The sequence below is a fragment of the Schistocerca piceifrons genome, chromosome 1, assembly GCF_021461385.2.
Source record: "Schistocerca piceifrons isolate TAMUIC-IGC-003096 chromosome 1, iqSchPice1.1, whole genome shotgun sequence".
Classification (NCBI taxonomy): domain Eukaryota; kingdom Metazoa; phylum Arthropoda; class Insecta; order Orthoptera; family Acrididae; genus Schistocerca; species Schistocerca piceifrons.
Genome location: NC_060138.1, coordinates 389,403,677 through 389,417,516, shown reverse-complemented (window position 1 = coordinate 389,417,516; position 13,840 = coordinate 389,403,677). Strand labels below are relative to the sequence as shown.

The window sequence follows — 13,840 nt, the reverse complement described above, 5'->3', positions numbered from 1 at the left end:
TCACCTTAGTTTTTCATAACAAATAGTATAATTAAATCGATACAGTAGTTTCAGTGTCGTCTGATCCAGCTCTCTAAACAATTTTCTATGCTTATCTAAAATTACTTAAACCATGCATTAGCAGTGAACTGTGTCTGTTAACTATCTTCTGTTCCATGTATCGTAAAATTGGTTTTCTAAAAAAAATCGTCGTATCTCGAGGACCTGAAATAGATATTTCTAGTACTAAATTAGTTTATATGGTCCTTCATACAAGTGCTGCCACTTGCGATTCTTATGATGAATCAAAGATGGTTTGAAGTGGGTCTTTAATAGCACTCGTTCATTTATACGATACGATAAGACTTTGCCAATGTGTTTGTCATGCGCCTTTTTTCTTAGGTTGGCATGAGTGGTTAAAGATATGAGAGCTTATTGGTTCCGCAGCTTCCCCGTGTAGGCATAAAGAAGCTGCTAATGGTTTTCCGACTGGGGTGGAGCTGAAATGTCAGTTGTTTTTACTTGACTAGTATGTTGCGACCTACCAGGTCGAAAATTTGCGTTCGTATCCCATATGACTTGTGCATCTCTTGATTGCGTGTTATTTGACATCGCGTTTGGTGCTTGGTTCGCCTGTGTGTAGAAAATGGTCAGATTTCCTTGGCTATTATGACCGGCGGTGTCAGGAAAAGTATGCGACGAATTGTTTTGACTATTGTTCCTGAACTGTTGGTTGGGTTGGTGAGAAAATGTCGCATTTTTCGGCTGTGAAAAATTTATTTGCTGAGAGGGAGTGAAGTGACTCGGCTGACTGTACTGTTGTGGTCTGTTATAATTGTTCCATTTCTTTCCCTTGTGACGATTTCCATTATTCGTCTTGTTGTTCTGGTACTGGTAATTACCGTTGTGATTTATCGGTGAATTACCGTATTGTTGCTGTGTGTTTTGATAAATCGGATTGTATCTATTCTGGTGTGGATATTTGTTATATTGTTTTCCATTACGGCGGTTGAAACTGTTATGATTGCCGTAAGGCTGAGCGTTTGGTTGTCCCGTGTTATGTTGGTACGACATTCCATTGACGCAATTTGTTATGTGCTGCTGCGGAGCGGGCTGTCCATTATTATAATTATTCCGCGCGCTCGCACGCACATCCTCATAGATCATATCCAAATTGTCAAGAACAGAAAGGAAGGCTTCTAGGTCTTTTTCACTCACATTAACTAGTTTTTCTCTTATTGACACAGGAAGTTTTGACTTTAAGATCATGATTACATCTTTGGTTGAAATGGGCGTGTCCCAATACTGAATTTTACGTAGATATTTTTCAAAATAACGTCTCAAACCTCCTCCTTTGGTGTTGAATGGTTCGGCGTTGTAAACCTCCTTTCGGAGTCTTTGTTGTACACCTGAACTCCAGAATTTATTCAAAAAATGCTTTTCAAAATCTGCATAGGTGTGACATTTGTCTATTATTTCTGTACCCCAAATTGATCCTTCACCGTGTACATAGCCTAAGATGAACTGTATCCGCTGCCTGTCGTTCCATGATTCTGGAAAAGCACCTGTGAATGATTTTAGAAATACCATGGGATGTATATTTCGTTTTTCAGGTATAAAAGGCTGAAAAGCTCTGTGTTTTAGCACACTCTCGTCTCGCATTACTTCAACGAGTGTTAGTTGATCGGCATGACTACGTGACGTAGAAGTTTCGCCACGCGTATTGTTTACTGTTGGTGAGAATTGTACCTGACACTCGGGATATTGACTATCATCGTGTTCTGGCGGTAGCGAATACTCACTTTGATTGTCACCTTGCAATTCCGTAACTTGTCGTTTCAGTTGATCTATATCATTGCGTAGCTGAAGTTTCCATTCCGGAAGATCGTGGCTAAATGCTCGTCTGATTTCACCTAATTCACTGGTTAAAGTGTCACCAGAAGTACCGGGAGCGGTTAAGATTTCTGCTGTAGCAGATTTAACCGTACCCTTTAGTTCAGCGTGTACCTTGCTGACAATGTACTGTTCTTTGGATTGCATCCACTCTTCAAATTCCCTATTAAGTGTATTGCTTATACCGGTGTTGACATCTGCGATCTTTTTGTCAATATTGACATCGGATATTTGCTGAGCAAGGTCTTCGACTCGTTCGCCAACGTGGTTGACACTTTCCGTCAATTGGCTTACTCTCTTTGAAACATCACTGTAATGTTTCAAAGAGTCACTCGCAGTTGATTTACACACATCTATTTGGGCCTGCATGTCTATGAACTTGCTACCAATATTGGTCTCGGCGGATTCCACCATCGAAAGAACACTATCAATTTTTGCGTGTACGCTTGCGTTTAGCTCGCTTGCGTAAGCAGAGGTAATGGCTTTAATTTTTTTCTCCATGATGTCATTCGAATCTTTGATTTGTGCTTGGATGTCGGTAATAACAGAATTTATATTGTTCATTCGCACTTGGGTGTCCTCTATTCTTGATTCTAAACTGTTGAACCTGCTGTCACTTTGATTTGCTAACTGACTGATTTGCGTTTCAATATTGTCACTTTGGTTTGTTAACTGACTGATTTGCGTTTCAATATAGTCACTTTGGTTTGTTAACTGTGCCATGTTTGCTTCAAAACTGGTTTTCATATCAGCAAACAATTTTAGTATATCTGACAGCGAGCATTCACGTGACTGCGACGCGGTCTGTGGCGCCGACAGCTCACGTGTCGCTTCGTCGTCTGTTGTTCCCTCACTACGACATTCAGGTTTGTTTACACCCGCGCGCGGTCTAAGTTGCCTTGGTTGCTCATCAGCCATCGTAAATTTAAAGTAGTTACACTGCACGAACTAGAAAAGATAATTTTTTTTTTAATTATGATTTTCACTTGTCAGGTGCGCCAAGGATTTCGCGTCCTGATTTCTCAGATATTGCGTGCGCGTTATAAACAATTGAAACTCTTGACACACGAACATGCCAATATGGCAACGGGAGTGATAAAATAAATGAAGTTTCGCCACGCGTATTGTTTACTGTTGGTGAGAATTGTACCTGACACTCGGGATATTGACTATCATCGTGTTCTGGCGGTAGCGAATACTCACTTTGATTGTCACCTTGCAATTCCGTAACTTGTCGTTTCAGTTGATCTATATCATTGCGTAGCTGAAGTTTCCATTCCGGAAGATCGTGGCTAAATGCTCGTCTGATTTCACCTAATTCACTGGTTAAAGTGTCACCAGAAGTACCGGGAGCGGTTAAGATTTCTGCTGTAGCAGATTTAACCGTACCCTTTAGTTCAGCGTGTACCTTGCTGACAATGTACTGTTCTTTGGATTGCATCCACTCTTCAAATTCCCTATTAAGTGTATTGCTTATACCGGTGTTGACATCTGCGATCTTTTTGTCAATATTGACATCGGATATTTGCTGAGCAAGGTCTTCGACTCGTTCGCCAACGTGGTTGACACTTTCCGTCAATTGGCTTACTCTCTTTGAAACATCACTGTAATGTTTCAAAGAGTCACTCGCAGTTGATTTACACACATCTATTTGGGCCTGCATGTCTATGAACTTGCTACCAATATTGGTCTCGGCGGATTCCACCATCGAAAGAACACTATCAATTTTTGCGTGTACGCTTGCGTTTAGCTCGCTTGCGTAAGCAGAGGTAATGGCTTTAATTTTTTTCTCCATGATGTCATTCGAATCTTTGATTTGTGCTTGGATGTCGGTAATAACAGAATTTATATTGTTCATTCGCACTTGGGTGTCCTCTATTCTTGATTCTAAACTGTTGAACCTGCTGTCACTTTGATTTGCTAACTGACTGATTTGCGTTTCAATATTGTCACTTTGGTTTGTTAACTGACTGATTTGCGTTTCAATATAGTCACTTTGGTTTGTTAACTGTGCCATGTTTGCTTCAAAACTGGTTTTCATATCAGCAAACAATTTTAGTATATCTGACAGCGAGCATTCACGTGACTGCGACGCGGTCTGTGGCGCCGACAGCTCACGTGTCGCTTCGTCGTCTGTTGTTCCCTCACTACGACATTCAGGTTTGTTTACACCCGCGCGCGGTCTAAGTTGCCTTGGTTGCTCATCAGCCATCGTAAATTTAAAGTAGTTACACTGCACGAACTAGAAAAGATAATTTTTTTTTAATTATGATTTTCACTTGTCAGGTGCGCCAAGGATTTCGCGTCCTGATTTCTCAGATATTGCGTGCGCGTTATAAACAATTGAAACTCTTGACACACGAACATGCCAATATGGCAACGGGAGTGATAAAATAAATGAAAAACACTTATAGAGCACTGTAACTGGCACAGATAGCGGCCATTGTGATTCACTAAAATGCACAACAATGGAAATTCTTGGTAACTATTTCTAACTATTGTAAGCGAAATGATGAGATAGAGGCGGATCTAATAGCAAAAGGAAACAGAAATTTGGAAATTAAATTGCTTGAGGAAAAGGAAAAAAAGCATAGAGAGTGAATGTCACGAGCCGACTGAATGCTCGGTACGCAAAGCTTCAAACGTAATGAAAAATCGTACTCACATTAGTTGTCTTGCGCGCTGCTATTTATTGCTGTTGTGGGTTCTTACTGCGATTTTCTGCATATGCGTCCTTTTTTTATCACTGGTTTTGGCTTCCAATTTTCTCCAGATGGTAGCATGAAAATAAAAAGAACAAATATGTCTTTTAGTCATGTCCCTGTTCGGGCGCCACATCTAGCGTTAAAAGGTTTTTTTTGTTTTTCACATTTAACCAAATATTACATTGATGATGATAATTTATGGCAATGTTTGCCGACAAGATAAAGAATGCACCCTTTAACACTAGATTGCGTACTCACGGCAGTTCTCCTTGGCCGTTTTTTTTGGTACGACTTGGAAAGAGAGAAAAATCAATTAATGATCGACGATGCGTCGGTTCTCGATTGTGTTCAAGAGACGTACAGACTGATTGCGTGAAAATAGTTTCTCAAATGACCTCTTAACCCGGATTGCTTTCACGCAGTCAGACTCTTCAATGAAATTACCTAAGGGACCTATTTGGATAATAAAAAAAATGCAAAACAGTGAAATTTTGTAAAAAAGTTGTCAGATCGGAAATTGAACACATTAATGGTCTCCCAAATACAATCGAGAAACCGCGATAAAGAGCGAACCTGTAACAAAGGTCATTTAAACATAAACATTATTTGTGGTTAATTTAAAGAAAAGAATAAGCATAGATTTTCTGTACAGTGAAGCGTCAATATATTCTCAAAGAACAAAGGCGTTAAACTATAAACATTAACAAATTTACAATGAATACAAAACTTACATTTTTATGTTTTTCTCATGCATGGAGCAGTCCAACAATCGCTGCTTTTGTATGTGTGATATTTTGTAAAAATTAAATGTCCTGGCGTGCGCGTAAGTATTTTTTATCGTCACAAGGTTTACAAAAGCGTTTTCTTTCTTGATGATAACGTGGTTTTTCACACTAAATGAAATATAACTTGTGGCGGTGCTACACAACACGTATTAGCAAGTCTGCGACCAAACATCATCAAAGGTAATGAAGTACATGTTAACATATCGGCGACCAGAAGTACAACTAACTATAAAGAATCTAGAATTTTCCTAACAAATGATAAATTGTTCTTTCTTCTGTTTCGCAGCTTCTTGCTATCAAGCGCTGCGGCAATGATTTTAAATATCTGCGCCCAGCGAGTCATAGTGTTTAAAAGTACCTTTTAAACGCTGGCCGCGCGTCTTGGTATAAGCGCACGTTATAAACAGATTTCGTTTCTTTACTCTCGCGTTGTCATGCTTAGTATCATTACAAACTACAGCTCGATGGCTCTCCTTTTCTCATATGAAAAATGTCTGAAATCCAATAATATCACAACCGCCACCACCATCTACTCCATTGTCGGAAATTTCGAATTTTGGTGGGGATTTCTTTGTCCCAGGGCCCTGCTCACATCCCACCTCACCCGCACCCAGGAATTGGAGGGCAATTACAAATGCCAGTGCACTTTTCCAGGACTCAAACCCTGGTCCTTCTGGATGGAGAGCTCAAGTGCATCTCCCTACCACAATTATACCACCAGACGCACTGGGAATTGACGGGAAATTAAAAATGGCGGTGCCTTTTCCAGGACTCGAACCCTGGTTCTACTAGATGGAAAGCCCAAGTGCTCCCACCAACCCATGGAAACCATCCAGGTGCAGGAGAGGAGGGTTAGTTTAGTGTACTTTATTTGTTTTGGTCGGGAAAATGAAGCAAAGATAGACCCTAATTATATAATTAATCATAAAGATCGGGTCTAGTTACACAAATATATGCATAGCACTACACAAGGATGGCCTAAAATCGCAATACAGTTAAAAAACTGACGATACCATACAACTGGTGTTAACCTGCTGGGAAAAATTTCACAGTACCACCCGAAACTAGTGACACACTCAAATTCTACCCTTTACCTACAAGCTGGCAGGAAAAAGTCAGGGGTGTAAGGAACTATCTTTATTCTTCTTGGCAGAAAATACGTTCAAGTGACGAGATGCTAGTATTGGACAGAGAGGAGTTTGAAAATTGTATTACCTGTAAGCATACAACTGAAAACAGTATCTGCCTCTGTTTGACATCACAGTTCGCTACAGACCCTGCAGCCCAGGTAACCGAAGCCAATTCACACTACCACAGCTGATGCAAAAAATGCATCATAGTTCTAATCACACTTCGAAATTGTTGTGAAAAAAACAGCATTCATAATAAAAATATCATTGTGGAACACATGTACTGAGGAAAATCGTTGTCCTATTAGACTGCAGAGGGGGCGGTAGTTGCATTCTCCACAAACTGCCGAAAATCGAGGCCCTCTTCCTCATGCCTCCCCTCCCTCCCTCCACCTATGGGAGGGGGGAGGGGGAGACAGGCTTTTTCAAATGTCCAGCTGCTCCACCGTGCTTTGCGTGGTCGCAACCATCTTGACACGACGCTCCTTCGCCAACACAATAGCACATATAATCAACTAAGCAATAGGAGATAAAAGACGGCCACCCCAAGGGCAATTTGTTCGTCCAAAATATAGCGAAGCAGTCCTTCCCCCACACACAGCCCCCATAGTCAGGCGGTGACCACCCACAGATTATGCACACTCCCACCGTTTGCAATAGGCATTTCGTTCTTCAGTGGAGAACATTTTTATTTAACATCAACGTAACTCTTTCTTGCAACCTGTTAAAACATTTTTCTAAGAAAGACTGGATCCCTCTGGAACAACAACAAAATTCTGAAGAATGCTCCATATCGCTTTTTCAAATGGCTAGCTGCTCCACAAAGCGCTCCAGAGACAATGCTCGGCGGATCCACACTCGAACCCTACATCTGGTCTACTGTGGGACCTGAGAGTCATCCACGACATATGCACTGACACAGACATACAGAAAACAGAGCAAACGTGCTGCAACTGTAGAATACGTGGTAGGAGGTGACCAGATGCATTCGAGTACAGTGCTACACTATGCCGCCCGACCAGAAAATGGTGCATTTGCACTTGGTGTTGGTAGTTGTACTACATTTACAAGCAATTTTAGAACACAGAACGAGTAGTCATGTCATGCTCGCTTGGATAGAAGTGATATAAAATAGATAAAATTACGAAAAATGACTGAAAATACGTATAAATTGAGGAAAAATACTCCGAAATGCGGGGAAATTGAGGGAGTACTTGCACGTCTTCTGATTGGTGCAGAAAAATTCTTGTACAAGGGAACGAGTATATGACAGCAAGAGGAATACAAGAAAACGTTGGGATGGAAGCACTGGGAACCGAGAGAACAGTATTTTTCGTCGAGGCAACATTCTACTATATGTCTATTGAGGTAGTAGTGATACACAAGAGTTGACTGCTACCTTTTGTGCTTTCCTGGAAAAATGAGAACCTTCTGCCTCTATGCGTTAAAGGATGAAAGTGAGTGGATGGAGTGATCGGTTGAGATGGAGTTGTAACGAGGTATGATTTAATGGTAGATTGATGATGCATTCTAGGGAGAGAGGGACATGTTGCTGCAGGTCATTTGACTATTTTTTTTCGGTTGTTCTGTTGGGATACATCAGTTGTGTGACATAACCTGCGTTCGACTCGCATACAACTGCGTGTTCTGTGTGTGACTTAGAAAACACTGTCTACTTGCGATCGTTAACAGCAAACCTCTTTGACATCAGAGGACTTCCATCCTGTTTCGACACATTCCTCTAGATGACGAAGGTTTATGTGGCGTATTCCATTCCCCTGCCGCATCTTGGACATAAAATCGTTTCATAACAACGGTGATTCTAAGTTAACGACATGTGTTTGTGAGGTACTACAATCCCTGTGAATACATCTGCTTGACAGATGTCCTGTTTACGGAGTTAGTGGCGGCATGACGTGTAATTACACATGTCAAACACTGCTGCTATGCATTTCTCATTCTTTGTAAGAGGCAGTCTCCATTACTAACGATCATTTTATATAGGACGGATGCGAGCATAGTATAATTTCTGAACTGTGATGGGATGTGAACAATGGGGGCTATATGCCTCTGGAATACTATATTGTACATGTATCACAAGGAATAGGTGCTTCAAGGAAGTAGTTTTTGATTTTACAGTTTGTCACCATATTTTATCGTAGAGAAAACTGCAAGGAGAATGTATGTCATGTGCTCGAAATATATTTTGATAGCAACAGCCTTGCATTACATACAGCGAAGAGGGCAGAGTCCGCAGCTTGTGGTCTTGCGGTAGATTTCTCGCTTCCCGAGCACGAGGTCCCGGGTTCGATTCATGGCGGGGTCAAGGATTTTCACCTGCCCTCAGATGACTGGGTGTTGTTGTGTCGTCTTCATATCATCATTCATCTCCATTACGGTCGGAGGAAGGCAACTTTTATGCACGTATTAAATACAGAATACTGTTCTGTTTACATTAATACTATATGTACTGTAATAATAACCGAAATAATGAATTTATTTCCGTGAATTTTCTCATTTTGTGGCAAAAGGGCAGTGGCTACATTTGGGATACCATTCAGCAGCCTAGTTGGTGCTGCCCTCTAGCGGCTGTCGCTGGAACCGCTTCAAAATCTGTAAATATTAGCAAGTAGTGAGGCGATTTGGATAGCCAATTTTGTACGCTGTGCGCGAACGTCTTTGTTCTCAAATTGTGACTGTATTCTTCTGTATTAGGTAACTTTTAAGCATGTATTAAATACAGAATACTGTTCTGTTTACATTAATACTATATGTACTGTAATAATAACCAAAATAATGCATTTATTTCTGTGAATGTTGTGGTGGTTCCATTTGAAACCACTGCTCCTGTAATGGCAGCATTAGTAGGTGTGACGAATTTTTTTTTTCCAGTTTCACGTGAAGTATTCTCACATACTAAAGAATGAGGAAATTCTGGAGTGCCTTTTCGCAGATATTCCTTCAGATCCCAACTCACAGATCGACACTAGCAGTGACAGTGAAAGTGATGTGCTAGCTGAAGACAGTGATCTGGATTTGCGAATGAAAACACCTGTTTTATCTCAAATTATTTCGGAAAGTGAGAGTGAGGACCATTTTGACAATGACAATGATGATAGTTTCAGCACAAATGGCGATTTGCCACTGTCTTCCATTGCGAATTTTTCATGGAGAAAGAACGTCAGTGCAATGAACTTTGCCGCCAATTTTTCAGAGGAAGCTGGTGTACGAGGAAAGCTTAAAAATGACAATGAAGGTATGCAACCAGTAGATTTTTTTGTGTCTGTTTTGTGACACTAAGTTAGAACACATAGTTTTCCAGTCTAACCTGTATGCAACACAGAAAGGTGGCAATTTCAGGCCTCTTTCTAAAGCAGAGCTAAAAGTATTTTTGGCTGTAAACATTCTAATGGGAATCAAGAAACCTTGTTATTATCGTGATTGCTGGTCATCCCATAAGGATCTTCGGGATGAGTACATTTCCTCACTAATGTCGGTAAAAAGGTTCAGCTGGATTTTGACACACATTCACATCAATGACAACGCTGTTATGCCTTCAAGGAAGAGCAGAAATTATGACAAATTATATAAAATCTGTCCACTAATCAGTCAGATACTGATAAACTTCAAAGAATTCTATGCACCTGCTAAGGAGCAAGCTATAGATGAATGCATGGTGAAGTTCAAAGAACGAATCGCGTTCAAACAATATATGCCCCAAAAGCCAATCAAGAGGGGATACAAAATCTGGGCCAGAGCTGATAGGCTTGGACATATTTGTGATTTTCAGATATATACTGGAAAAGTTGAAGGCATAGTGGAAAAATCCTTAGGAGAGAGAATTTTGAGAGATATGTGTAAAGGCTTGGAAGGAAAGGGATACCATGTATACTTTGACAATTTTTTTACCAGTGTCTCACTTTTACAGAAGCTTAAAGATGACGGACTTTTTGCCTGTGGAACAATTAGATCACACAGAAAAGGACTTCCTACTCTAAAAACAGACAAAGAGTTGCAAAGAGGAGAGTTTGACTGGTCAGTTCGTTCTGTTGGCATTGCCTGCATCAAATGGAAAGACAAACGTGTAGTCACATTGCTGTCTACAATTGATTCGCCTGTATGTGTTGAAGAAGTCAGCCATAAAGAAAAGGATGGAAAAATCACAAAGGTACCTTTCCCAAAAATAGTGAAATCATATAATGCAAATATGGGATGTGTCGATAAGGCAGATATGACGAACAGTTTTTATGCAATAGACGGGAAATCACGAAGGTGGTGGCTAATATTATTTTGGTATATAGTTGACATTTCTATTGGAAATGCATTTATTCTGTTTCGATTATGTAATCCAATAGCAAAGCAAGTGCTAAAGGATTTTCGAAGACGTGTTGCCACAGGCCTGGTAGGCAGTAATGTCTTCAAAGATAGTCCTGGCCATCCCAGTACACTGTCAGAACCATCTGCAAAAAAATTCAAATCTGTTGTTCCCCATGAGAAACGTATATCGGAAGCAAAACATCGGCCAAAACATGGAACCTCAAGGCGCTGTGTGCACTGCAGCACAAGAAAAAACCCCACAGAAGCAGATGGACATGTAGTCACTGCCAGGTAGCCTTATGCTTATCTGCAGAAAGGAAAGTGATGACATTTAGCGGGCAGTGGCTCCATTTGAAACCACCCTGTATGTGTTCAGTTTATGCATATTTCATTTAATTTTTACATTTTTCTGTCTCACTGTATGAAAATTAATACAATAAAAACAAGCAAAAATGAAATTTTTTTATTTTTCCCCTGAAAGTGTTAAGTGCACAACCCTGTAGCCTTAGGAGTGCATGTGTTTATGTTCACTCTTACCAACACCTTCTTGGTAATGACGCCAGACACTAGAACAATGCTTTAGAATTGATAGCGCACTTAATTTACGTAAAATGCTACAAAATCTGTCTGTCTGGAGCCCCATCATTCACAAAAACCACCCGTTTCTTGTTCTTAACCTTCTGCTATTACATCATAATACTCTCAAATCTACTACTATACACTGACAAGGGGTGGTAACCTCCTTGACATGCGCCCATCTGAAGAAATCTTGTGCACTTGGGTGGGTGTGAAACAGCAGTTACAGCCTAAATTCGCAGTGTTCCTTCACGAAAAGTGGGATATAGTGGTCTGCTCTGGTCAGCTGCAAATTAAATCAGTGCCAGTGCTGCAGGGAGCCTTGGTCAAAGACAATGCGAGGAGAACTTTCGGCCTCTAACTTTATCCTTTGAATGCAGAATGTCCTGCGACTCTCATCTGCATAGAGAAAGATCGTAAATTACGCACGATGATCGAAATGCTAGAGAAATGTAGGTCGCTGTCTGGTATACTTTGGTGTATATGTTCGAGAATTAACAATGAACGAAAGTTTTGCACAGTCATCTATTTACATTTTGCAGTGGTACTCGCAAAGTAATGGAGGGGCTGTGTAGCGATGATACAGAAATTTGAAACCATGCTGCCACATCATTGGTCAATATTGAAATTATGGTAAAATTGCTAAAATTTATCACACTATCAACTGTGATGGTTATTATTACAGTACGTCGACGGTGTCCTTCCATTTGTTCACTGGTACGCTGTTCATTATCACACAATTAATTAATTTATTTATAGTATGGCAACAACAGCAAACATTGACAGGTAAATAAAGTTTAATTTTACATGTATATCTAGTTAAGTGCTTATATATAGTTTAGTTTTAATTTTTTACACAAATTTTATACACATTTTGAAATTGTGAAGATTACTAACTACTTTACTGATATAATTGCAAGTTAAAAAAAGACAGATACATTTAATCATAGTTCAATATCTAACGATTGAAGCCAACTAACAGCAGAGGGAGCAGCACTGATAAAGTCAGTATATGGTCCAGGATACTTCCTCTGAGGACAGTCTCTAACAATATGTTGAACAGTTTGTTCTTGGGCGCCACAATCACAGGTTGGAGAATCTCGGGAGTCCCCACTTGTGCATCATAGCGTTACACCTGGCGTGACCAGTTCTTATTCTGTTCATCCTTGTCCACTCACTTCTCTGCAGATGAAATCTGGTAGACTGGCAGTTGGGTCTTGACATCTTGATGTGCTATTGTTGCAGCATTCCACCTCTTGCGCCACTCTTCCTTAATGTCGAACTTCTTATCATTTATTCCATCACATCACAGTGGATTGTGAGATTTTAGGCGGTCTGGAGGAGGGTTGTTTAAGACTGTATGAAATGGGAGGTCTTGTGGGTAGTCAGGGTGGTGTAGTTTCCTCCATTCTCGATTGCTTGCTTCTTCGCATCACAATTCAGGTGGTGGGATGTTGCTGATGGTGTGCAGAAGGGGGATCGAGGTGGATTTTAAAGTGCCCGGAATAATCTTCATTGACTCGTTCAGATGTATGTACTCCTTCCTCATGTGGGCACTATGTTGCCACGCTGGAGCACAGTATTCGGCAACTGGGTACACCAGCGTAAGCAATGTAGTACATAGAGTTAATGCACTGGCACCTCATGTTGTAGCAGCTAGTTTATTTATGATGTTGTTTCGGGTCTTTAGTTTTTGGATAGTTTTTTCCAAGTGTTTTTTATACGTCAGACACCGATCTACTATGGCGCCAAGGTATATAGACTGGAAATTATGTCTAATCTTTTGTTGGCAGAAGCTCATATTCAACCGCTAGTTTGCAATTCTGTTGTTTAGATGGAACGAGCAGACACCTGTCTTTGCTGCATTTGGCTGGAGTCTCCATGCTTTGCAGTATGTGTTGAGAGTTTCTAAGTCTCTAGATAACATAGCTTCTAGTTCCTCAAGTGTGCTGATTCATACGGCTATGGAAAGGTTGTCAGCATAGCAAAACTTTTCTCTAGTAGTGTTTGGCATGTCACTGGTATACAGATTGAAAAGTAGGAGTGCTAGGTTGGACCCTTGGGGGAGCCCATTTTTAAAGGTAAATGACTTTATTTGTTTTGTCCAACACTAACCTTGAAGTAACAGTTGGTTAACATATTTCCCACAAGTATCATCAGTTTCTTACTTGTACATGCTTTTTTAACTTCATTAGAACTCCATCTAGCCACATAAAGACTGACTGACGGCGCTTGTTTGAGATGGCGAAAGAGTCTTGGTGGAGGGGTAACACCTTCTGGGGATGGCTAGCACTGAAACAGCGATCGCGTACATGGCAGGAGTATGAAGAATCAATCAACCAGAACACAGTACCATCAGCTATCCCATCACTGTGAATGATGAGTTTAAATGTAGAGGTTGTCAGTCACCTTCAGAGAGCAGTTTGGAAACGCTCCACAATGCCTCAGTTTCCTT

The 13,840-nt window shown here is 40.6% G+C and overlaps 2 protein-coding genes across 2 annotated transcripts in view; one reads left to right on the top strand and one right to left on the bottom strand.

Moving 5' to 3' along the window:
* LOC124726366 (golgin IMH1-like) overlaps positions 1–4,084 on the bottom strand; it is a 30,817-nt gene extending 26,733 nt beyond the window's left edge. Inside the window, exons 1-2 of the mRNA XM_047248463.1 lie at positions 3,461–4,084; positions 2,167–2,820 (exon numbers count right to left, since the gene is read on the bottom strand). Coding sequence (XP_047104419.1) covers positions 2,167–2,820; positions 3,461–4,084 — 1,278 coding nt within the window. The remainder of the gene's footprint in view (positions 1–2,166; positions 2,821–3,460) is intronic.
* Positions 4,085–10,042: 5,958 nt separating this feature from the next.
* LOC124726200 (piggyBac transposable element-derived protein 3-like) lies at positions 10,043–11,104 on the top strand. Its single transcript, XM_047248462.1, has one exon. It carries the CDS (start codon positions 10,043–10,045, stop codon positions 11,102–11,104), a length of 1,062 nt encoding a protein of 353 aa, XP_047104418.1.
* Positions 11,105–13,840: the final 2,736 nt, after the last annotated feature.

Excerpts from the sequence above, each read along its gene's own strand:
- LOC124726200 (XM_047248462.1), top strand. The coding sequence starts at position 10,043 with ATGCCTTCAAGGAAGAGCAGAAATTATGACAAATTATATAAAATCTGT.